At 39.8% G+C, this 26,299-nt stretch overlaps 3 protein-coding genes and 1 non-coding gene across 4 annotated transcripts; 1 reads left to right on the plus strand and 3 right to left on the minus strand.

Annotated features, from left to right (window-relative positions):
* Positions 1-46: 46 nt before the first annotated feature.
* Positions 47-6,516, minus strand: mcur1 (mitochondrial calcium uniporter regulator 1). The gene is made up of 9 exons (XM_085286520.1): positions 5,757-6,516; positions 3,439-3,534; positions 3,232-3,335; positions 1,630-1,731; positions 1,387-1,428; positions 1,167-1,238; positions 883-936; positions 642-756; positions 47-533 (listed from the first exon to the last, which is right to left on the minus strand). The coding sequence occupies exons 1-9, from the start codon at positions 6,007-6,009 to the stop codon at positions 478-480; spliced, it is 894 nt and encodes a 297-aa protein (XP_085142646.1). The 5' UTR covers positions 6,010-6,516; the 3' UTR covers positions 47-477.
* Positions 6,517-6,649: 133 nt separating this feature from the next.
* Positions 6,650-10,469, minus strand: rgs9bp (regulator of G protein signaling 9 binding protein). The gene is made up of 3 exons (XM_085286521.1): positions 9,952-10,469; positions 8,345-8,651; positions 6,650-7,608 (listed from the first exon to the last, which is right to left on the minus strand). The coding sequence occupies exons 1-3, from the start codon at positions 10,045-10,047 to the stop codon at positions 7,235-7,237; spliced, it is 777 nt and encodes a 258-aa protein (XP_085142647.1). The 5' UTR covers positions 10,048-10,469; the 3' UTR covers positions 6,650-7,234.
* Positions 10,470-11,025: 556 nt separating this feature from the next.
* LOC146566883 (kinesin-like protein KIF20A) lies at positions 11,026-17,935 on the minus strand. Its single transcript, XM_085286514.1, has 18 exons — positions 17,620-17,935; positions 17,366-17,461; positions 16,682-16,801; positions 16,458-16,596; positions 16,196-16,380; positions 16,005-16,092; positions 15,766-15,924; positions 15,565-15,676; positions 15,428-15,490; positions 14,215-14,361; positions 13,838-13,997; positions 13,586-13,765; positions 13,177-13,316; positions 12,904-13,069; positions 12,561-12,684; positions 11,847-11,917; positions 11,628-11,747; positions 11,026-11,425 (listed from the first exon to the last, which is right to left on the minus strand). The coding sequence occupies exons 1-18, from the start codon at positions 17,719-17,721 to the stop codon at positions 11,210-11,212; spliced, it is 2,388 nt and encodes a 795-aa protein (XP_085142640.1). The 5' UTR covers positions 17,722-17,935; the 3' UTR covers positions 11,026-11,209.
* Positions 17,936-25,358: 7,423 nt separating this feature from the next.
* On the plus strand, positions 25,359-25,448 carry trnat-agu (transfer RNA threonine (anticodon AGU)). The gene is given in 2 exon segments: positions 25,359-25,396; positions 25,413-25,448. It is a non-coding gene; the product is annotated as a tRNA-Thr (tRNA).
* Positions 25,449-26,299: the final 851 nt, after the last annotated feature.

Below are 26,299 nucleotides of genomic sequence, written 5' to 3' on the forward strand. Positions count from 1 at the left end.
TTCACTGCCCACCTGTACTAAAAGCACAAACCTCACAGACAACAGCTAGATCAATCTTACATTTATTGATAATACATTTTATTTAAATAACACGTAATATTTGTCCCAGAATCTTTCACATATTTCTGAACACGACAAAAAAAAAAAAAAGTACAAAAATCTTTGTGCCTCAGTATTAATATTATGTTCTCTCCAGTATTTAAAATTACTAAGTGAATTGTCAACTTGGTTCCAGAAGCCATAAAACAAGACAATAAAAATTTAATTAAAAAACTGTCTGGGTGGTGCGGTAGAAATTTTTGATGAATGAATGTATTTATCAAATAACTTCCACGAGTGATCGGTGAAGGAGCTGGTCCTTCCATAAGTTCTACTTGTAAAAAAGATCACCACTGCCCGGGAAATAACAAATCATAGCACATTCAGAGGATGCAGTAACAATTCAAGTATTATCAAAGTCAATGATCAAAGTCCTGATTACATCCAAACACGATAAAAACCCAAGACCACAGTGAGGCACGTAAACACTGAACCTGCAAGAGAAAAAAAATATCACATGCAATTATTTGTACCAGCTGTATCTGTAAGAAAATAAAAGATAGAAAGTGTAACTACAACCCATATTTAACATGCATGTGTACCTGCAAGGTATTTTATAGTATCCAGTTTATGAGACTCCAACATGGTTTTCAATCCAGCCACTTCTGTGTCTATTTTCATGTTTGTCTGAGTCAAATAGCGCTCCTGTTCTGCAGTCTGTAAAAAAGGCAAGGCGATAAAGACCCATGATAAATTAAAAGCAAGCATTAAAAACCTTTAATGGAGAATAGAAATAAATGACTGAATGCAGTGTGCTATAAACCCAAATGCATGTATACAAACCATTTCCATAATCTCAGTTCGTGTTTCTAGAAGTTTCTTCTCATGCTCTGCTCTCTGAAAATAAAATGTGATTTCATGACACCTTTTGTGATACGACATTGGTAAACGCTCCTTTGCACATGTAAAAATAAATGCAGGCAATGTTTGTGTAACTGTGACACCATGGCATAAAATGCAAACATAATTATAGGCAGAACTTCATGTGGGAACAATAAAGTCGTGTAGTTTTAAATTCAGTCATTTTTTTCCAAACAATAATTGAACTGATCTCCTCAAACACGTACCAATTCTTTCACTTGGCTTTTCTCCAAATTCATATCCAACATATTGTCTGACTGCACTTTTTTCATTTCATCCTGCAACGTTGTAAAAAAGAGACACACAAAAGAAAGTCAAAACATTTTTCTAAATGGAGATTTCAACCAAGTTAAGATAAATCAAATACGATCAAGGAATGGGAAAATGCTATTCATGAAGGTTAATACATTCACAGTAATCACTTACAGCTAGTTGGACCTTGAGCTGGAGCAACTGGACCTTGAGTTTCTGGGAGAAAGGGCAAAACACTGACACAGTCAGATTAAGTGGAAGGAAATCGTTGGCACAAACACACTGTGCAGTCATCCCTGTTTCTACTACTGACAGACGAAACGATCAAGTCAAACGTGATACACTGTCACTGCAGTAAGTGATCTTTATCGAACAAATAATTTTTCTTCTTAAAACAACTCCGAAAAAAACATTTACCTCATTTTCTGCCAGCAGAGCAGAGAACTCGCTCTTCTCAAGGATCACCATGTCCTTCTTTACAGCGGCTATTTGAGACATCACACGCTGCAACATGATCTCCTGCCAAGATCGCACAAAACGTTAGAGGGTTCACCATAAAAATAAAGTACTGTAGTGCGAGTGGAACACACTAAATTCAGAGCTTTTAGAAAAGTTATTGCCGCTGTGGCTTTGACAGGCACAGCATGTGGTGGGGATTTAATTAACACACCGATATCAAACCATAGATGGTAATGTGAAGTATATGATAGCCTTGATCTTTCACTTTATAGCCTTTACCAAGGCTCTGGGAGAGCAAAGCATTCACATACAGCAAAGAGTGGTTTAACCTATAGAAATCCTTAATTAGTGAAGATAAATGGGTGGATACCAGAAGATGTAAAATATTAAATTATAACAAGACTTAGCTCTTATTTTTGTCCTCATATGCTTTCTCTAGATCCACAAAAAAAGTGCAGCAACTCCTCCTCCTCTATACTTCTCCATCAAAACAAAGCAAACATCACACCTGTAGTGCTCTTTCTCAGCATGAAGCAGTACTGCAGTGCAAGTGGAAAACACAAACAAATTATTATTCTTCCTAACATAACTACAACAACTCGTTCCCATATCTTCATGGTATGGATCAATAACTCTATCCTTCTGTAGTTAGTAGAGCTCAACACGTGACCCTTTCATTCTCCAAAATTGTGAAACAACCTTGATATAAAGTCCACTGCCATCTTTTACTAGACATTTCCATATTTCCACAGGTTTGTCATCTGGACCTACCACTTCTCCAATCTTCATTATCTTCATAACTACACCCACCATACTAAACCTTCTCCACTTCCTGATCCATCCTCCCCTCTCTTTCATTTCCTTCTTCCATCAGCTCTCAAAGTACTCCTTCCATCTTCCATCCTGCTGCACATCCTTTCCAGCTTAACCTCCCTGCTTAGCCAAATGATACCAGTCCTTTTCTCTTACCTCAGTGTCCAGCCTCACAGTCAACTCACTCTAAGGCCTTTAGATATGAAGTCCAGGAAGAACTATTAATCATGTACAAGCGATGTCATGGTGGCTGCCACTTGGAAATCCCAGCGATATATGGATTATGGAATTTTTTTAACATTAATACCGACTTAATAAGAAGTGGAATATTATATTATAGCTAGAAAAGGGGGGTTTTGAGCAATATTTTATAATAAGATGTAAATTTTAACATTAAGAAAAAAAAAGATATTCCCATATCACTATCAGTCTTAACATTGTTAAAAGAGCCAGTAAGAGTGATCACGGAGAGCTGTATCACAGATCGGCCTTATTCTCATCAGACATTCCAGTGCCATGAATTTTCAAAAGTAACTCATCACGGACACCAACATCAAAGGTTTCTAGGAACACAAGCACTGTTTGTATTTAACTACACAGGTCAGTGTTTTCATAGTACAATGACCAACCCAGCGATCCTGGTTCACTGACCTTTACGGGACCAGAGAAAAAGGCTTGTGAGTGAACACACAGAGGAAACACAACCAACGCCTGCACACAGTGCACATTATTGTACTGCTGTTTCACCTGCTGCACTTTGGTTATCATGTCACTGTAAATGACATCCATGTTAGAGTTTGTCATCTTCACCAGTACGCTGACCATGCCTTCAGACTGAGATGTAGTGAAACCTGTTCATAAGAGAAAAAAAATATGTTCTTATAAATGAAATCAATGCAACCTACTATTTTAAAAGAAATATAATGCTGTAGCTTTTTTAATCGAACAACTAACCATTTTCCTCAAGGAGTCGCACCACTGCATGCGTATCAAAGAACAGCTTCTGGCCTTCAGCCTTTGGTACGTCTGGTTTTAGATCATACTGGAAAGCTTTGACAGAGGTTTTAAGAAACACAGCATTTTAGAATGACCTCAACACTGGAATACACATAAATATTAACATCTTGTTTAGGTTGCTGTATGTAGCTTTTGATTTTTTCAGTCTATTTATTATCTGAAATGAACCGTTCCATTTGGAATCACACACACACACACACACACACACACACACACACACACACACACACACACACAAAACCAATTTCCAAAAAATTTAGGATGCTGTGTAAAATGTAAATAAAAACAGAATGCAAGTGATTATATGTGTCTTATGTAAATGTACTTGATAATGATGGTGCCCAAGAACCACCCAGCACCTGGCAGAGCCCCAGATGCAGAAGATGTCCAAGCCACCCTTGTCTACCACCCCCAAGGCAGCAGGTCAGTGACCACAGTGGCCACATGGAGCAAAATCATCAAGCACCCACATCCAAGGGACAGACAGCAGCGTCCAGAAAGGAGTGACAGGGAGGGGGGATTACTCACCCTCCATCATCAAGTCCCACAGGGAACAGGGAACTATCCCATGTTTTTTTTAGATGTGTTGCTGCCATAAAATGAGCTAATATTTTCCATTAAATATTGAAACATCTCGGTTTAAACATCTGATATGTTTTCAGTGTTTTCTGTGAATAAAATATAGATGTATGCGATTTGCAGACACCTGCGAACTAATTAATTATTATGGAGGTAGCCAAAGTTTAGCACCATCACAGTCCACAAGTTGACTTTTATTTTGACATGCACATGGGCTACAGTAACTCAGTTACCATGACAAAATCACAGTACCTGTAGTCATTTAAAGTCTCGCGTGAGAGGGTTTTGAATAGTGATGGTAAATTCGATTCTTTTTACTGAATCAAGTTTTAATGAGTCACTCACCAAAGTGAATCGGTTTTGAGTCATTTGATTCACTGTCAGTTGACCAGAGTGCAAAAAATGTACATTTTCACTCAAACTTAATTTGTTTCTCTTTTCATGTAAATCCTACTGCTAAGATGAATGATTCTAAAAGAAAACAACTATTTTATAGAGCAAAAAAGAGCAAAAACATTTCTAAAATTAAGCAATTTCCTATCAAAATTGCTTAATAAACATTTATTTTATTAGTATTTTCCTTAAATGTGTTAAATATATATTTTCTCATCTAAATGTCAACTGAGCTGTGAGCCAGGGGGCGGTAATGCGCCTTAACATTGGTTGCCAACCAAGAAGAAGAAGCTGTGAGCCAGGAGGGAGGGGGTGAGCGAGTCCTGAGTGATTCGCTTACGATTCAGCACAGGAGGGAGGGGGTTAGTGAGTGAGGGGTTAGTGAGTGAGTGATTCGTTCGCTCTATGATTCAGGCCAGGAGGGAGGGGGTGAGCGAGTCCTGAGTGATTCGCTTACGCTTACGATTCAGCACAGGAGGGAGGGGGTGAGCGAGTCCTGAGTGATTCGCTTACGCTTACGATTCAGCACAGGAGGGAGGGGGTTAGTGAGTGAGTGATTCGTTCGCTCTATGATTCAGCACAGGGGGGAGGGGGTGAGCGAGTCTGAGTGATTCGCTTACGCTTACGATTCAGCACAGGAGGGAGGGGGTTAGTGAGTGAGTGATTCGTTCGCTCTATGATTCAGCACAGGGGGGAGGGGGTGAGCGAGTCTGAGTGATTCGCTTACGCTTACGATTCAGCACAGGAGGGAGGGGGTTAGTGAGTGAGTGATTCGTTTGCTCTATGATTCAGCACAGGAGGGAGGGGGTGAGTAGCTCAAATGTGCTGTTAGCATGTTAGCAGAGCGATGCTACTGTGAACCGAGGAGCTATTTTCTTGATGTGAGCTTCTACTCAGGGTTTTTTCTTCCAGTTCAGAGCAGAAATTTTTTTGTTACGATACTGGATGTTGTGTTTTTCTCCACAATTTTAATTATGAGCTAGATACATTGCTGCTAACAGCAACAGGGATGAGTCAGTTGGGCTTGTGAATCATGATTCATGAGTCAGTAAAGTGATTCTCGAGTATTGAACGATTCGTTCATGATTCGCGCATCACTAGTTTTGAAGGACGTATGATTGCGGTCTTTGGAAGAAACGAAGCTCCAGTTCACTTGTGCACTTTATGTAAACTAGGTCATCACAGCTAAAAACTGCCATTTTTATGGGTCGTGGCGACGTTTGAAGTGGCAGACATGCAGTTAAAGACTGTTTGATACTGTAAGCGTAAGCGCTGTTTGTTACCTCTCACGGACATCCATGTCGCAGCAGACAAATGCGTAATGTTCACTCCAGGAGCTCGTCTCCATCTCAGCGGTGTCTTCTCAAACTTGCTAAATGACGGAGTGAGGTTACACTGAGAACACGCTGAGGCTCTGACGAAAATCGATGTCGCTGCAGGCACAAAAATGCTAGCTCTGTCTTGAGGATCATACCACTTTTCTGGGTGGTTAAAGTTAAAAAGTTTAAGTCGAGACTGGCACTGTTTAAGCACCATCGTCAAGGAGAGTGTGTCCCACTAACAGAGTTTTGTTTTTTCTTTACCAAGGCTGTACTTCCGTCTGTGAAGCGCCTCAGATGATAAATTTTCACAGTCACGCCTGCATCGACCCTTTCACCTACTGTTCTCCGGACTACAATTGAAACTGACAAAGAATCGTCAAACTACCGGTCACGCCTTTCAAAATAAAACACCTCTTTTGTCATAATTGATTAGGTGCTAAGTCATAATGGGTATTTTATGTACAATTAGTACCAGTATAGTACCCGAAAAATATAAATTAATAAGTACTAATACATCAGAATGAATATAAAGCTCCTATTGTACTATTTTTTGTTTGTATATTTGATGATTCATATTTCAACCTTTCAGATTTGATTTACTGGACTGAGAATCTGCTGCTATCTCTACTGTAGTCTATACACTTTTCTTTCATGAATATGAAAATAATTTCCAGTGGCTGAGCGGTTTTGTCATAGCTTTGAACCAACCTAAGAGGAGTGAGATGGTATTGCAGCCATCTTTTAGGGACTTGTCAGCCTGCAGTAACTTATGCAAGACTTGAGAGGATTTTGGATCCAAAGTTGTGCTTTGAGGTAATAATTTACAGAACAAAAACACAACAAAACCCCAAGAAGACAGTTTCATATCAAAGTTGATACTTTTATATTGTGCAACTGTGCTAAACATCATCAGTTCTCTACAGCACTTTATATAGAAAATACATGATCACCTATATTAAGAAGCATTTGCACCTATGTCTTCTCAGTTGCAATAAGGAATAGGAAGTGCCTTTCTGGCTGCTTAGAAAAAAAGAAAAAAAAGAAAAAGAAAAAAAAAAGAAGTAGAATTGCTCCTTTTGTGCATCAAAAGCTAGTCAGGAAAAAAAAAAAAATACAATGTTGGCTCCATTTTCTTTTCAAACCGTTGTTAGTGAAATAAAACAATTTTATTGTATAACAGGCAGTCATGTACTTTGTTTAATGCATATGGCAGCCTTGGATTCACTGCAAGACATGGCAAACAAGTTCGCATCCAGATTAATTTCAGTATTTGTAGAACGCACTAATAAAGGTTTACAATAAAAGTCACCTTTTCATCATTGCAAAGAATATAGTTAAAAGAACACTACTGTACCTGCAAAGCTTGCCAGTGTTACAGTATTAGAGCGCATTTCTGAGGTTGCACCAAAAAAAATAAAAAATAAAAATTAAGGTTTTGTTCATGAGAAAAGGACAAGACAGACAGATAACGTGGCTGCCACCAAAACAACTGCAAACAGCAATAAGAGCACAAAGATCAAACTGCGCTGGCATAGAGGCTTGTGTCCAGGCTGCTCCTCGTCAATGCTGAGCAGAGCCAGGGAGGCGCTCTCGGTGCTGCTGAGCGGGTCTGCGTATTGTGGCCCCCGGGGCTCCACCATCCAGCGCAACACATTTACTTTTTTCTCCATGTCATCAATCATGTGGTCGATTTGGCTGATTTCCTGCTCCATGGTGCTCCGTTCCTGGCTCTCAAGACCAGCAGGAAGGGTTGGAGGCTCCTGGTTCAAGTCTGCCAAACTGAGTGCTCGAGCTGCTACCTCACTGCCTCCTCCTGCATTACCAGAAACAAATTTTAGCTTTCCATTTTCTTTTGGCTTTTACAACTCAATAGTGGATTTGTAAAATGTGGCAGAAGCTTTCCACTTCATCATGTGGGGAAACGAAATGTGAATATTTGAACAAAATCTCATGGCAATCCTCATTGCTTAAAAATTCTAATGTAATATTGTCACAGTGGCACTACAGAGGAATAAATAAATCAGCAGCATCCAACATCTGGGGGCCATTAAAACCTGAACCAGTCCATTTAAAAGTTGGGAAAACATTGTGTATCAGTGTGATGGACCAACTCAAGCACAGCTCCACACACTTTACTTCTATCCATCAATGATAACAGAAAAAAAATAATAGTAAACTGAATAAATGCAGGGCTAGAGTCCAAATATTTCACCTTTACTGATGCCACAGGACATTCACACGAGATACTCTAAAATGTTAGCACACTGGCAGATTTGAGCATATTAATTCTGATAAAATATTATCTGCAGAGTATGAAAAACAGCTAAATACTTTACATAACAATCCAAAAAGCTTTCCCCTCCATGTGTAGTCATTGAGTCTTACAAGATACAATAATAGAGTTTCCTCTGCATTCACTCTAAAACAACCTCTGAAGACTAAAGTAGTGCAGTTATTTTGCGGTTTTCTTAGTTTTGCTTAAAGTTCGATTTCAGTTGACAACACTGCTTGCATCTAGTAGCAGCAGTATGTGAAAGGCTTGCATTTACCTTGTAGGCCAGTCTGCACCAAGGAAGCAGTGTTGGCTAGGGAGAAGTTGTCACCCATGCTGAAAACCTTGCACATGTCAACATGGAGCAGTTCTAGACTGGAGGAGAAGGCCACCCAGAGGAGCTCCATCTCCTTGCGCTGGTCCTCGGGCAGGCTCTTGTCCCGCAGATGTGAGGTCAGATGCAGACGGATGGCCTCGGCCAAATTCAGGGCCTTTTCTCGCATTTGTCTTAGCTCATCCCGCAGCTGCAAACTGTCTGTGCAGCCACCAACACATGCAGCCAAATGCCGGTAACATGCTACCACCTGTAACAAAGATTTGACAGTGCTCTGTAATATGCAGAGCTCAGGAACTCCTAGTTAAACAAAAGTATTCCAGATAATTCCCTTCCAAGGTGGCTAAACTCCAAGTTTGCAAGAGGAATGGGCTTTTTGTTTTTCATAGTAGGGACATGCCCTTGCTGTCCATATCACCTGCTGTATTTAGACCACTAATCTTAATTAGGTATTGCACATCATTAACCTTCTGAGCAGCTATTCTCTGCTAAACACTTCACCAACCCACGCACACACACACACACAAAAATCAGAGTACCGAAACTGAAAGAAAACTGTTTGGGGAAAAAAAGCTGATCGAGCTGAACATTAGTCATCTTAACCTGCTTGAAACAGCAACTGAAGTGCAGAAAAACGTACACGTTTTGTTTTCTGATCTAAATCATACTGCAAGAATTATTTACTTTCAGCCGATACATTTAACCTTGGGGGGAGAGAGATTAGCAGGTGGTTTCATTCATTAAAAATATTAGAAATAATCTCATTAACATTGATCTATTTCTAGATAAGCCAAAGCAACCTCGTGTACTCTGAGTGGCCCATTTTCCTAGCATGCACTGGTGACGGTAAAACCACAGATGCGCTATACCATTCTTAAATTGTAACGTTTCCTTTGAAAATCGGTTATATTAAATATTAACACCATCTTGTCATTTTCTGCGCTTCATTTGTGGCTGCTTACACCAATTAATGAGTAGAAATACTACCATCGACCTCTAGGTACAAGGAAAATAAGATGCAAACTGCCATTGTGCAAACATCCTTTATCATACTGACAAAAATAACTTTAAAATTAAACAGTTGATTTTAATGGGGAGAAAATGTCGAACATGTCCACGGCATTATCTAACGCAGGAGAGTCGCACAGACTCAGTGGACCAAGAAATTCTTTTCAGTGAGAGTGCACTTTTAGCCACAGGGGTCGGGAATAAAGGATGTTACTTTCCCCCCTTTGTGCATGCTCTGCGTGTAAAATGTTTACGTGGTGACGGCTATAGAACTGAAACCAAATGGAGTTAATTTTTTCCCCCATACGTTTTATATTCTCATGCAATACTGAACTCTTTACATACCAAGTATTCACATGAAATTCTGGAAATTACTGCCGTGTACAAATCAACTTCCCAGCCATTTTTTCATATTCATGTCCACAAATCTATTAGACTGGTACATAAACATGCAAATACAACATAGTAGACAAATGTAAAGGAGACTAGAGTGAGGTCAGAGCTTTCTTTATGACCAGAGGAGAAGACTTGGAGCAACTTACCTTTATCACAGATTCCACCAGATCCTTCCCATCAGCCAAAGTCTTGTCTGTGCCAACTGTGCAGTCATTGCCCACTTTGTTATTTACAAGTGGCATGAGGGATGACTTGTCCAGAGTCTAGGACTCTGCCACAGCAGACAAGAGTTTGGCCCGGCTACCTTTTACTTCCCTGGCTGCCACTGCTCTTCTTCCCCTGGAAGATTCTTCATTCAGTGGCTGAGGGTCGAGACAAACTCAGTCCCAAGGCAGCATGATGCACAACAATATCCCCCTGCAGCAACTATATTGCAATTACAGGTCCTAAACATGCTATGGATGCTGGAGTGGGGAAAAGTCAAAGTAATGAAGAAAAATGGAAAAAAATGATAATAAAATGATGTAACTGTTAAGCAAGGTGCTAATCCTGTGATTGACCCCTTTGCACTGACGCAGGCTAAGACAGGCAGCTAATCTTATTAACCATCAACGATACCAGAGAGGAGAGCAGCTGGCTGCCTACCACAATGGCCCCTTCACTAACTGAGGACGCTGTGCTCTGTTACTTCAAGCACACCACAGTGGCTACACCTCCTTCACTCAGCTGTAAAGGTCAATATACTCCATAAATATTTTATTAGCATGTTGGAAATTTGTACATTGCACTAGGTGAGAATTAAAGATTTGAATTGACTGTGTGTAAAGATAAACTAATAAGCAGATTAGAAAGCACACTGATGCACTTAAGAGTATTGAAAGTTGTAGATTGCTTTGTCCTATCAAGGTTCTTTGTGGTTTACTTTCCCCTGAAGGCTCTGGAAAATGGATGGCCTTATTTTGAACAGCTCCATGTACTGAATGCATGCTTAGAAGAAGCAGGTTATATTTCTATAGCAGTGGATGCAGAAGGAGCTTTTTCATGTGGAAAAAGTCTATAGACCAAATAAAAAGACAGCACATATACGGTGAGCATGAACTCACATTACACCAATGGAGCTTTGAAACGAAGCCTTCTAAAAACAGAAGGAGATTGCTTAGATTTTCTGTGCATCTTCATATGTAAAGCATTAAGTGTACAATTTTATTTTATTTAAAAAAAAAAAAACAAAAACTATAGCACAAGACACGCACACAAAAATACACATTTCATTCTCAGTTAAAGGGGATTTTCTTCAAATCCGAAGGAAGTTCTTAAAAACAAAATGCAATTTTCCTCAGTTGAAAGGAGGACATTTTCATGCACTAACCGGGTGAGTGCAGTTGTTGTACAACAACTGGGCTTTCAATGGTGTACAGTCTTGCCCGTTTTCCTCAGTGTTCGGGCAGACGTTCCCTTCCGTGGTGATGTGACAGCCTCCCTGATGTTGGCGAGAAGGCCTCGCTTAGTCTTTGCTTGCACAGGGGACTTCTGGGAGAGCTTGGCAACTTCTGCCTTCAGCGAGACAATCTCCTTGTCTTTTTCCACATTTTGCTGTAGGATCTCTTCCATGGATTTTTTCTTTAAAAATAAATAATAATTTCATATGATATAGACAGGCATTATTTGTGCTGTGAGAAAAGTATTTGCTGCTTCTTGATTTCTCCTTTTTTAATTTTTCTGGTCATGTGTAAGAAAGTAATTGCTCCATCAATCTAATATCTGGTTGTGCCACCCTTGGTAGCAAGAACATGTTGTGTACTCCTGCTGTGCATCATCTCACCTGATCATCAGCAGTCCTCTGCAGAGCCTCAAGATCAGCTGATTTCTCCATAAAACCATCTCTGACCTTCTGTAGCGTTTCATTAAGCTCCATCAGCCTTTTCTCCAGCGACAAAATTAGCTGACGAGCAAACATCAACACACACACACACACACACACACACATAATTACATAGCCAATCAGAGCCAGTGTTTAACTGGAAAGTTGTGTCCTTGTTACCTGTTGTTTATCCTCACACATCCGCTCTATGGCACATTTCTCTCTGTGTAGGCACCTGTATCGATCATCTCCTGTGTAGGGTTGAATTTGCTGCTGTTTTAATAAATGCTGGCCTCATGATAAAAAAGCTAAAACTTAATTGCAAATGAAAATTACAACAAATGAAGAGCAGGAAACTTAAAATTTAAAATCAAGGAAACCACTTTCCCATTAAACGGAAGTTTTTCTTCCCACTGTTCCCAAGTGCTTGCTCAGAGGGTCATCTAAGTTTTCTCTGCATTCTTGTGGGGTCTCAACCTTTCAATATAAACCGCAACTGTTGAGATTTTGCGCTATAAAAAGAAAACTGAACGGATTCAAGTTTTTTGTATTTTGGAAGGGGTTCTTTTTTTAATCCTTTCGAAAATTTAAAAATAGTCCTTATTCATAAATATACTTAAAACTACTAAATAATTTCATCAGTCTCTAAAACCTTGAGGCACTACATTTCTCAAAAATCATTGCATTTGTCAACTTTCTAAGTTCCTATTGTTATTTCAAGGAAGTTTAAAAAAAAAGTAAAAAGTCTAAAAGTAAAACTCTACTCAAGTCTTGATTGTTTTACATGTCCTGTGATGGTGTACAAAGTAGAGCAACGCTGAGAAATGTGTGCCACCATCCAAAGGAAAATTCACATCTATGAAACAAGACAAAAAACCCATTAACTGGACCAACCTGCTTCTCCTGCCCATATACTCAGTGGTTCAGTCTGGCTCGATTGATCCACGGTTGGAGCAGCAGGAACTACACCGGTCCTCGAAGTCAAGGCCTCCAACTCTGACACTTTACGCCTGAGGGCCTACACAGTCAAGAAGAGTCAAAGCTGTTGTGTTCATCATCAGTATCTCAGGGTGTTGGCTACTTAAATTGTCAGCATAGCTAATGTGCAGTTTACCGATTGATCCATTGTTTGACAAATCTTTTATTCAAGATTCCCTTACATCAGTACACAAGTGAATTTAGCAAGACCCTGGGAAAAAGTTTAGACGGGATATTTCAACAGCCAACTGAAACATACCTCCACTTTCTCCTGTTCTGCAGTGAACTCATCGAGCGGTACATAGTTATCCTCCAGATTGGTCATAGCGCTGTGATAAGCATGTTCTTTAATAGCATCCTTGTACATCTCAAATGTGTTTTCCAGTTTATCCCGGTAGCTCTCCTTCAGCTCTTCGATCTGACGACTTCACAGTTGCAGAAGATAATATTGGAAAATAATCAACTTCACCTGAAATCACAGCATACACATTTATGGAAGATCGCTGGCCCGCTTTTGCAAAACTGCACATACTTGCGGAGTTCTTCACTTTCCATCAGCTGCTGCAACATGGCGTCTCCCATTTCTTTGCGAATTTCGATTTCTTGCAGCAGGTTTTTTCTTCGCTCAGCCAGTAGCTTTGTTCTTAAGTTCTCAACCACATTCAAAAGTTCCTATAAAAAAAAATAAAAAATTATAATAATAATAATAATAATAATAATAATAATAATAGGTTGAAACAAATGAACGTTAATATTAGAAATGAGACAAAAAAACAAACAAACAAAAAAAAAAAAAAAAACCCGAAACAATTTCTATTATCTTAGCCATTATCTTTCAAGAATGTGAGTACAGGCATGCTGCTGCTACTTTCAAGCTACAGTTGGGCATAGGGCATGCTTTCAGCTAAATCAGTGTTTAATGGAAGACTTTTTTTTTTTACACTCTGTGGCAACAAAGACATGTCAGCCTCCTCTTCTTCATCAAGCAGCTCATCTTCAGACAGGTAACTCTCCAGGACGTTGCTGTCAAACACCCCGTTGCTCAGCAGGGGCTTGCCATCATGACCTACGAGACGAGGAGCCAGAGATTCTAGAGCCTTATCTGGGATCACCTGCACCACCTACACAAATCAGAGCTGAGATCAGTGCTTCACGTCACCAAGGCCTTTTCTGCATTTTGAACTCGGGCTAACCTGTTTGGCAACAGCTGAGAACTTCATGACATGGAGAGTCTCGTCATAGGTGGAAGCACACTGGTTAATGTTGACAATCATGGAGGGTCTTCCCTTCCCGCAGAAGAAAGCCTGGAACAGCTTGGTGAGCTTGCTTTCTCGGAAGGGGATGCTCCTCGTTCTGATGGATGACAACATAAAAGCATGCAAAAGGTTTAAAAACACATAACCATCCGACATGAAGGTTCATTTATTCCTTCGCCAACACCATAACCAACATACAATAACGCTAACGAGGACAAGATGTGACAAAAGTTACATTACTTAAAAACAAACAAAAGCTTTAGCATTTTGTGTCAACACTCATGTTTGCTCTGGTGGTGATAGTCTCACTGTACCTGTCAGGCCCACTGTTGCGGAGCGCAGTGATACACTTCCCCAAAATAAGCAGGGAATTATTAATGTTACCCGCCTCCTTAAGCCTCTCTCCAAAAGTCTTTGTTTTGTTGCATCTTTCTGAGCCGGCCAGATCACAGAGAGAGAACCTGCGAGAGAAAAAACACAAACAGAAGAATCATAGTTTCACAATTTATGTTTACAAAAAAGGTGGACATGTTAGTGCCTCAGTCCCAGCAATGAATCAGAGTTCTCACCTAATAACTCCCGCTGAAGGCCCTAAAACATTCCCTTAGGGAAACTCATTTCATGTGATCCATTTTATTTTCCTGTACTTGAAGAACCATTTTAGTTTATTTTAACATTTAAAACATGATCTCAAAAACCACTATGAGAAGCACTTCTATAGCAAAGATGCAAGATAAATATCACGTTGACACAATATTCCATTTTTTACTGCACTATTATTTTCGATACTATAAGTATTGGATACCATTCCCAAAGAGTTCATTCTGTTCATCTGGACGTAGCGTTTTCAGTGGGAGTCACTGATCCAAGTGACTTCTTCAGTCTCAGCTGACTGCGATCTTATAAACAATACATTTGCACAATAGCTGAAGCGGCCTAGCCCACTAATTTGGCTAGGTTCAGTTATTGTTTAAAGTCAACTCTTTGGGATTTACTTACCTGGATGATTGAGCATGTATCAAGATATCAGACACTCTGTCCAAGTGCAAAACTTTTGTTTTTCACTGTACTAGATTACATTTTTGATTTAAATATGATCTTCATTAGCTTTACTGCAGCAATAATGCATTTTAGTACTTTTAGGAGGACAACCACCGTTTTAAATATTGATGAACTGAGATGGAACCATGATTGTTAGTAGGGATTTTTAGCATGATTTTCAACTTGAGAAATTAGTTGCAAAAAATATTATTAAGTACACTTTACATTTATTGATTGCCATTTTAGATTGTTAGTATGCTTTATTTGCATTTGCAAAAAATCACATTCTTATTTAGCATTACACATTTGTTTAATTTTGAGTCAATTATTTTTCATCTTTATATTAAATTGCTTATTGTCTTTTTAATCCCCCCCATCTTTTATCTCAGTCACGGACGGACGGACTTTTGCAATGTTACAAAATCCTTTTACAATACACAAGTTTTCTGAGCAGGTTAAAGTTAACTTCTACTTTCATATACTTACTCAGAGACCCTTTCAGCTGTCCCTCCATTGATCCTCAGTAACTTCATTGTAAATATGCTGTGGCTGTAAGGAAAGCCTGTGTGAGTTTTGAACAGGTTGTTTAACACCACATCCATGATAAACTTAACTGGTTTTACCTTCGGCTAGATGAGTGGTTCATCTTTGTGGCTGCAGCACTTCTGTTTTTATTCCCAAAGTGTAGCAGCTTGGAGGCTTCACCCAGGTTATGAATGTTGATCCAAATGAGGTCTGAAATCAAAACAAATGTTTTTCCTTTAATCATTAATGCTAACATTCACCTGATAATTTAAGAACATAAGCCAAGGTCATTTCCACACCTTTAACATAAGCATTTCCAGCACCATCATCGCATACACGGAGACAGGCACGTTTCTTGGATTTGGAGCACAAAGATGGCTGGAGAAGATCGTACACATACTCATTGTAGATTTCAAAGAAAGCCACCCATAAGGCAAACTGGCTGTTGCTGGTCAGCACTAAAGTAGGAGCACAGAAGACCGTAAATATAGAAATAATAAGAATCCACAACAATAATCACTATTCTAATGAGTAGTACCCGTTTGAGTTGAAAATGCAGAAGAGGATGAAAGACGGCTGGGCAAACAAGACTCTAGACAACCACTGCCTCTGAGAGAATCACACTCCTAGACCAGAGGAGAGACGTACGAATGTAAACAGCACTACACTCAAGTGCTTTATTACCATCTTCTCTTTTCTGGAATACATTTGACAGAACTGAGTCCTTACTTCTTTAAATGAAGCAAAAATGGCAGCTTTAGTGATTCTTTCCTGCTTTACTTGGTGAAAATCCAGAGACTGCACACCATTCCTGAGGTAGGGCTTCAGGTCCATTCCCGGATACTGATGTTCTCCAATGTACTGAAAAGTGCTTTCCAGCACTCGAGGCAGTATCCCTGGCTCTTTTGGAGATCCTGCAGGACTTCAAAACATTACCAGAAGAACTTTGCACGACTTGAACTTCACAAGGATATTGTGCTTCTGTACGTACCTTGGATTGTGAAGGTTTTCCCAGCATTGGTTACACCATAGCTGAATATCAGTGCGTTCTTCCCATCCAAGAAATCACTCATTTGGCTTTTGACTGTGTTCTCAAACAGCTCAGCCTGTGTTGTGTCAGGCCCAAAAATCTAAAAGGCAACAGAAGATAAAAAGTTGACAATTACTGACATAGAAAGGGGGGGGAGAAAATGGGTCATTTCAAATGTTACTGACCTGTGAAAAATAAAATTTGTGGAGTGACATGCCAATTCCTTTCTCACGGCTCTTGATGGTGGCAGAACCTTTTGGTGCATTCAGTGTCACCGTCTGGCTGTTTTCAATCACAACACAAGCCTGAGAGATGGGAAAACAAAGTGTTTAACAGTCTTTGTAAATCCAACTATCTCAGAGTCAGAACTGGCATGGGCACTATGTTGGCGCAAAAGTGGCAACTGTGTCTTAAATCAGGTGCTCTTTCCATTAGTTTTATTTTGAATGCAAGACAACTGCTCTTAAATAGTATTAGGCTACAAGATCATCTAATCCAAGGGGAGTGGTGGTGGTCAGAGGGCCCGGTGGCGCCAGTGTCCGGCAGCCTCGCCTCTGTCAGTGCGCCCCAGGGTGGCTGTGGCTACAATGTAGCTTGCCATCACCAGTGTGTGAATGTGTGTGTGAATGGGTGGATGACTGGATATGTAAAGCGCTTTGGGGTCCTTAGGGACTAGTAAAGCGCTATATAAATACAGGCCATTTACATTTACGGGGAGGGGGGGGGGGACCTCTTGTGTTTTAATACAAAATGTTCCAGTCCCTTATATTCATGGAAATGTGCAGATGAGCTACAACACTTGCAGAAGAAAGCAGAGACGATACACACTGTTTTTTCCTTATTGGTCATCCCAGTATGTTCGAGTGTACCTGATCCTCATTGTTAGAGAGCTCCTCTTTAGAGAAAGGCCTCACTCTGAGATAAACGCTCATTGTCTGCTGTTCAGCTGCACTGGGTGCATCAGTCTAACAACAGAAAAAGACAAATCAAAGCAGAGGAGCTGAGTTTAAACCGTTTCTTCCAGTCCCTCCATTCAGTTACTGGGACAGACACCCCAAATAAGCGAAGAATTGGCAGTAATGGTTATGCATTAAAAACACAAACAAACACAAATAAACATTACCTGTTGCAGGGACGTGTTGCCGGGAGGAAGACAAGTCAAGTCCATGTCAACAGACTGCATACAAACACTGTTTTCCTGAATCATTTCACTAACTTTACTCATCTTCAAGTAAATTAGCTCAAACAACAACTACAAAAAGAAGTAATAGTTATTTGTTAAATTCATACATGAGATTGAGTGTAAGCTATCAGCACTAAAGCTGATTTAACAGTCACTGACTACTGTAGGTTTGAAATAACTTAACAAGAGCCAGTAGACCTGCTGGTTTTCCCTCCACTGAGAATCAAGGGAAAGCTTCTAATCACTGCTAATTGGAAGCAGATGTGAGTTCAAGCAAGTCATCAATATGTCCAACCAGCTTGGAGTGCCCTGTGTGTCAGATTCTCATTTGATGAATGTGTCACTGTACAAAAAGGTGACATATTGAAAAAGTTAACAAGCAAGCAAACAAACAAGCAAGTAAGACAAAATAGAACCGTTTTAGTCTTTGAGGATTCTTCCAAACATAGATTTCCTTATTGATTTGATTTGATTATGATGTTGGAGAGCGCAGTCTAACCCACCAGTGTTCACTGTGGTTTAGATCTGCAGCCGGTTTCACAAGCGCAGTCTGTAGGATTAAACCAATCTTATTTTTGCTCAGGTTTACGCAAAATAAACTTAAAAATTAAGCCACCTTCACTTTGGAGTTTAGTTGTCTGGGACAAAACGAAATTACAAACAGAGATTAAGAATAACCCAAATACTGTAACATAATTAGGGTTTGGTGGGAGATACGTAAGAGGTTGGATAGAGAAGACAGCACATTATTTTTAACCCCTTTATTGAGAAACTGCAGTCTGTTTGATATGTGGCGTAACAACAGGTTACAAATGATCAGCGACCTTGATCAAAACATCACATTGGTGAACTTTCAACAATTGAAGTCACATTTTAATTTTTCTTCAGAACATTTTTTTTTTTAGCTTTCTCCAGGTTCATAACTGTGTTGTCACAATTTTTAGAAACAGCTATATATGATGACCTGGAGACATTTCTTATGAAGGAAACATACAGAACTCATTTTACTTCTGCTTTTTATTCATCACTCTATGCTCACAGTAGCAGTACATTGAGTGCTATTGAAAAATGGGAGGCAGATCTTAATAATCAATATACTGAGGAGGAATCGAAAGGAACTATTAGCATAGTTAGGTTTACTTTCACTTGCAACCGCCAGGGAGAAACCCAGTACAAAATTTTGCACTGCCTATATATAGGCCCTAATGCAGAGGTAGGGAACTCCAGGCCTTGAGAGCCGGTGTCCTGGAGGTTTTAGACCTCACCCTGGGTCAACACACCTGAATCAAATGATTAGTTCATTACCAGGTCTCTGGAGAACTTCAAGGGCTGTGTCCCAATTAAGAGACCGCATGCTTGAAGTACGCGCACTACGCGTACTACGTACGATGCGTACTATAAGTACGAGAAGTGCGGAAGTGAGAGGCTTGTGAAATGGGACGGTATACGCTTTGTCGCGCTGTTCAGGTTGCCTAGCAACCATGATACTAACGCGAGACACGTTACATACAGCATTGTTTGACAGAAATGAAGGAGAAAAATTCATTTTTGTCATGACATCACTTTGATTAGTTGAGTATCTGAGGCGCTATGAATTGTGGAATATATGGGACCACGAAGCGTGCACCGGACCACGCTTGATATTTGGGGAAATCGATGGCGCATTTGGAGTATGCATTTTTTTTTAAATGAACTTTATTTAGAACAATAATAATGACAATCTCAAAGAGACAAGCCACATATTGAATCAATCAGAACAGAATCACACCTCCTGTACACCACAATGAAATCAACAATAACTGAAAGTAAGCATACATACATACACATATATATATATATATATATATATATATATATATATATGCATATACACATGCATACGTACACATCTATATACACACATCTACATAATAATAATATAAAAGATGAATAACCAATACAAAAATAAATAACAATAAAAAAAGAATGAGAAAAAAAAGAAAAACAAGGAACAGAAATAAACGAGACAAGGGGGATCATAAAATCTCTGAAAGTGAGGTTCCATAAACAAGACACATAACTTAAATAAGGGGCTAAGAAAAATCAAACTCTTCTAAAAATCTATGCAATTTGATTGCTTGGGGCTTATTTATTAGCTTAAGAGATTTATGGAACAGGGAGAGTTCGTTTTTAAGAGCAGGCCATGAAGGGGGGGATTTAGCATATCGGCATTTATGTATGTAATACTTTGTTATAGGAGTATGCATTTGAAGTACACTTCAAATTGTGACAGCCGTCTACGCATGGCGGTGATGTAACCGCACTTAAAATGCCTACGTCAAGCCTGCAGACTCTGAATTGGGACACAGCCAGCCACAGAGAAACACAGGTGGGGAACACAGCTGGGAGTAATCAACACGAGGAGACAGAGGTAAAACTGAACACACTCACATGAGACGCAGACCTTCACAATAAAACAGGAAACAAGAACACTACACAAAGACGCAGACTCGACACTGAGAGACAGACAGAAAATGACACATGGAACTAAAACCCACACAAAACATGAGAACACAAATCTTAAACACAAATAAACAGAAACATGGAACTCTAATAATAATAATAATAATAATAATAATAATAATACTCATAGCACCCAAAACCACAACAGTCATTCAAAAATAAACTAACAATCAAAACTCAAAATACTGGGTTGAAACTGACCCAGAACCGTGACAAAAATGGCCAATTATATTTTGGACCTCAAAATATTAACCCAACAAATCATGAAAAATTAGGTTTAAATTATTGTTTGTGACAGTACATATTTCTGACAGTAGTAGTAGTCAGTAACAATTTGATTGTTTTTCTAACAAAAAACAGTGTGAAGCTTAAGTTAGACTTGTGTAGCTTTCTGGATTTTATACTCATTGGTTACATATTTATTTCTTATAAAGGCTATATAGCACATAAAATACAAATTCACACATTTTATGTAACAGAAATGTTTAATTATGTGGGCTATAGAAAATAATTACGTTATAGACCATATTTATATGAAACATATACTTATGCATTAACCATATGTAACACCTGCATATATGTTTAAAACAAGGCTTTGATTTTGCCACCCCATTTGATTTCCATGCCACCCTAGGAACATTTCTCTAGATCCACCCCTGGACCTGTCCTGGACCAGCAACACCAAATCAGTGACAAAAAGAGCTCAGCAGCGACTGCATTTCAAGAGACGACTGAAGAAGGTGCACATCCCCAAACCCATCTTTAATACTTTCTACAGAGGTACCATGCAGAGCATCCTAACCCGCTGCATCACAGTCTGGTATGAAAACTGCCACGCATCCAACCGCAGAGCCCTCCAGAGGATAGTGTGGACCGCTGAGCGTGTTATTGGCAGCTCTCTACCCAGTCTACAGGTTATTTACACCTCACTGGGAAAGCCACTAACATCATGGCTGACCCGCATCACCCTTCCCACCAACTGTTTACCACCGTTCCATCCAAAAGACGACTCTGCGTCATCAGGAACAGGTCGGAAAGATTGTGCAATAGCATTTTCCCCCAAAGCAGTCTGGCTCCTGAACACCAAGTGAAAATCAGGGGCAAAAGGTTTGATGGAGTGATGACTCCAAATTTAGTCTAAATCATCATCATATACGGAGGAGGTCAGGAGAGCGCTACAGCAGTGAATGTCTTCAGCCATCTTTAAAACACGGTGGATGCTCCGTCATGGTTTGGGGCTGCCTTTCAGCCAGTGGTGTTAGAAATGTTGTCAAAATGGATGCAGTTATGATGTGAACATTTTGTGCACTTAAATCTTACTGTGCTAATGACCCCTGCATCAGCACCATGTTTGGAATAGCAGTGGAGAAGACATGAGGCGAATGAGGCTGCGTTGAGTGTTCAGACTGAGCAGAAATGCACTGTGCGTGTCCATTTACATCCTTTAGATCCAATCTTGACTCTTTTACCCACTGATATAATAAACCAGTACTTTTTTTGTATGTAATTTAATCTAAAGCACCCACAGTAACATTTTCCACCACAGGACTGCACTCTAAGGTCAGCATGGCGATGCAGTGGTTAGTTCTGTTGCCTCACAGCAAGAAGGTCGTGCATGTGAATCTGCTGTTTGCATGTTGGGTTCTCTGAGGATGCTCCGGCTCCCTCTCACTGTCCAACAACTTGCTTTTTTAGGTTAATTGTTGATTCTCTTGGGAACTACAATAATCTATTGGGAATGTGATCATGAGTGGTGAACTGTCAAGCGTGTACCCTGAGTTTTACCTCGTGACAGCTGGGATACTCTTCAACCCCCTCTCCAGCAACCCTTAAGTGCTTAAGAGGAAGGAAGAAGGAAAGGAAGGAAGGATAACTACACTTTATGATCTCAGCTGTGATTATTAAAGGTTTGTGCTTTCTACACATTCCCTGTAATGGAAAGAGCAGAGAGGTGTGGTGCTTCTTCACGGCCAGAAGGAGGCACTGTGGAACCATCAAACAAAAGACCCCAGTGCTGATAAGGCAACATGCTGTCCATTACCACCAGGTATGAGGACACAAGGTAGGTGTGAAACTCATCTGATCCATCCTCAGTCGCCCCAAATGAGAGTAAATGTGTTACTTTCCTTCAAGTCCTGTCGTATTATTTTGTATGCACAAAGGTTTTAGAACAGAAATATCTTTCCCACCACCACAGCGATGACAGGGTTGAGAAGTGGATCCATCTATGTCGTTCTGCTTCTAAACAAAGACACAAAGACCGTGCAAGTCAGGGAATTCCTTTAACATACACTTTCATTTTGAATAAGGCATAAAGTTAGAACTGGACCAGGGGACCCTGAATCCTCCCTTAGTTATGCTGCAATAAGATTCTTCTCATGTCACTTTTCTGACTATGTGTTTATACGCCACTCTGCATCTTATTATTAGTTATTATTATTCTCTTGCTCTCTGGCACAGCAGCCCCTTACCTGAGCCTGGTTCTGCTGGAGGTTTCTTCTTTTTAAAAGGGAGTTCTTCATGGCCGCTGTGGGGTATGTGTTATTGTAGGGTCTGATCTTACAGTCTAAAGCACCCCTAGGCAACTGTTGCTGTGATTTGTAATTTTATTTATGTAAATAATATAGAATTGAACTGAAAATTGTAATGAAAAGCAAAACAATTTCAAACAATAAAAACTAAACTAAAATACATAAACGGACAACAGAAAGTAAGTGAAACTAGACAAAATTAAAAACAAATGAAAAAATGAAAAAGCAAAACTACAGTAACTCTGCAGTTACCCCACCCACTGTCGTAGAAGCTGACTAGTGTGAGTGGGCATCAAGAGGCAATGGAGGAGGCTGACTGTAGGTGAGCAGCCTGAAGTTTAGTGTCGTGGAGAGTTAGCAAAACAAAAACACTGTCCCACTTTTAACCCCTGACTTTGACACACGTCGTCTCTTTTTATGCGACAACCTCTGGTGATTAATATAAAAACCAAGATTACCTTTCATGTGTTTCTGTTAAACTGTTTGAATTCTGTTTGAATTACGTTGTCGCTTGCAATTAGGTCCCATATCACTCCCATGTTAAAATCCTTACACTGGCGTCTGGTTGTGTACAGATATCAGTTTAAAATCCTCACTTTTAAGTTCATATTTTTACAAGGTGAGGCCACCACCTATATCGCGGAGCTTTTTCAACCTTCAAACTCTAAACAGGATCCTCAGAGCCAGTGATAGTGGTCTTCTGACTATTCCACGGACCCGTTTGAAAACGAAGGGGGATCTCGCTTTTCAAACCCTAACTCCAACACTGTGGAACAGTTTACCTCCCCCACTACACACCATCGACTCTGTGGCTTCATTTAAAAAACAGCTTGAAGCACATCTGTTTAGACAGACATTTGGGTAACGTTCGTGTGTAATATGTTGTTTTGTTTGATACGCTTTTATATTCCCTTGAGAAGCACTTTTTAATAGCTTCATGTCTTAAAAAGCGCTATATAAAAAAAATGGATTAACTTACTTACTCTGGCTGCCAGTAAGCACCAAGGCAAACTTTCATCCCAATCAGCCTTCAGTTTGGTGCAACAAGCATGTAGCAATGATTTAAATGCTGATGGCAGCGTTCTAATGAATCCTTACTTTGACGATGACACACCAATGATTTATGTTTAAAATGAAGTTGTTGGAGAGCCTGTGCAAATAATCTAGAAGTAAAATTAGAGCCTTGATCCCTCTGAATTACTTTGGGAATCCCGAACACAGAAATGAATTGGCTAAAAGCTTAAACTATTCCCTTAGTAGAGCTTTGGGATCAGGATCACATCCAGGTTGTTGTGCTGGTAACTACATAGCAGGGGCTGTTCAGACTTCCTGGGCTGAGAGACAGATTAAGCTGAGTATACTATGTTGACATTTAAAGCTGATATTAGTCCCTGTTGCACTGACATGTGAGATTGTAAAAATGAGAACGTGCCTGTTTTCTTTGACTTGTTGGTCTTTGTGGATGATCCTCAGTTTGAGTTTCTTAGCCTCAAATCCCATTTAGTGTTTAAGATTTTGAATCAAAGGCCAGCTGCAAAAATACTCCTGTTCACAACTTTCAGTCACAAGCTGACACTGAGCCTCTTTAGTAAACCCAACAGCTTTTTAATGTCAAGAGAAGGCTTTTAGCTGCTGCAGACACGAGTAGATCTGACCCTAGAGGTTCTTTCTTTCATATGCCAACCTTTGTAATGATATTTTTCACAGGCGTTTATCGATTTATCAATGACCTTTTCTCATCAACATCAAAGAAAAAGTCTAGGAATAGGAGGTACTTTATGAACACCCACAGTCTCCCAAACTACCCCTCACCAGACTGTTGTTGTCTAAATCTGAATTGGAAATAATTATTCAAGCTTTTATTTCGGCTTGCTTAGATTATTGTAACAGCTGTTTTCTTTGTTTGAGCCAAAAGAATCGTAACTATCTCCAGTCAGTCCTGCTGCAAGGCTCTTAACAAAGGCATGAAAAAGAGAGCACATTACATAGGTTTTCTTCTCATTACACTGGCTTCCAGTACATTATAGAATTCACTTTTAGTGCTGACTATTAAAGCTCTGAGTCGTGACGCTCCTGCCTACATCTCTGATCTGTTAGAACCCCACCCTCCCTCTCACAGCCTGGGATCATCTAATCAAAGGCTGTTGGTGGTCCCACAAGCACGTTTTAGGATCAAAGGAGTCATATCTTTTAGAGCGGTGGCCCCCAGGTTGTGGAATGCTTTGACTCCACCTTTAGGTTTTTTAAAAAGCAGCTAAAGACTCATTTATTTAGACTAGCTTCTAAATGGATTTGTGCTGTATGATGATGATGTATGTTTTATGTACATCTGTGTGATACTATTGTGAACCACTTTCACCTCTCCTGTCCTGTCTTTCTTATCTTTCTCCATTTCCATGTGATGTTAGCTCCCTTTCTTCTCTCTCCCTGTGAAAAACAGCAGCTGAACCTTTAGCTAGCAAAAACGAAAACACCGTCCCACTTTTAACCCCTGAGTTTTAAACACGTCGTCTCTTTTTATGCGACAACCTCTGGTGAGTAATATAAGAAACAAGACTGCCTTTCATGTGTTTCTGTTTAGGCTCAAATCTATTTAACGGTTGGAGGTTTTCTCGGTGTTCATCAGTCACTCATCTGTGTGTATGTGGCACTGTGGCTTAGTTGGTTAAAGTGCCTGTCTAGTAAGTATTAACACTAGAAAACAGGAGATCCTGGGTTCAACTCCCAGCAGTGCCTAAAACATAGTAGTTTTGTCTGTTCTCAGTCATCCAGGGCCTGTTAGTCTAAGGAGCTTTGAAAGATGAGTGTCCGGATTCCTTTAAGGGACACATCCCACTGGTGTATAAATACCTGGGACTCTCCACCGTTTCATTTTAGCAAGGGTCTCAAACTCACGGCTTACCTCCCTCCTACTTGGGGCCCGTATATTGACCTGAAGAAATATAATGCAGTTTGGCCATTGAAGTTACTTTTGTTGTTATGGAGGGTTTGTTTGTTGTTGAGTGCAATGTTAAAATAAGTTCTTTAAAAAGCACAAAATGATTTAATATGAAGGCAATATGAGCAGAGAGCACAAACTTGTTGAGGGATTGGCTGTTAGTTCAGTGTGAGAGTTATTTGTAAAGAAAACTATTTTCATTAGCAGTCAAAACTAACGTGTAAACTTAGAGACCATTTTGACGTTTGACCAGAGTGCTCTCTCGGCTGCAGCGTAATATTAAAATCCACTTCAAAAGACGCTCATCACATGTTTATAGTTTTTTAAAAACTTCAATGACACTGGCCAGAAAGAGAGTACCAAGTTGTTTGTTTGGTAGTTCAGTGAAAGGCTTCAGTTAATTAAGAGTGTGAAAATAATTAATTCAGCTTTGCAGTTTTGTCTTGTTATTCAATATTTGAAAATAAAAAACCAACACAACACTAGATTTTTGGAAATATTTGTGGATGTTTTCTACTTGGCCAAGGCCAATGAGGTCATTCATATCAGATCTCTTAGCGGCCCCTAAATCAGTTACTATGGGAACATGTGTGATTTGCAGCTGTAGAGAACATCTCACTGATTGCTGGATTAAATAGAGGCTAAACAA

This window comes from Mchenga conophoros, linkage group LG9, assembly GCF_057382185.1.
Source record: "Mchenga conophoros isolate Kocher_MC1m ecotype Shallow Benthic linkage group LG9, M_conophoros_male_GT1.1, whole genome shotgun sequence".
Lineage (NCBI taxonomy): Eukaryota > Metazoa > Chordata > Actinopteri > Cichliformes > Cichlidae > Mchenga > Mchenga conophoros.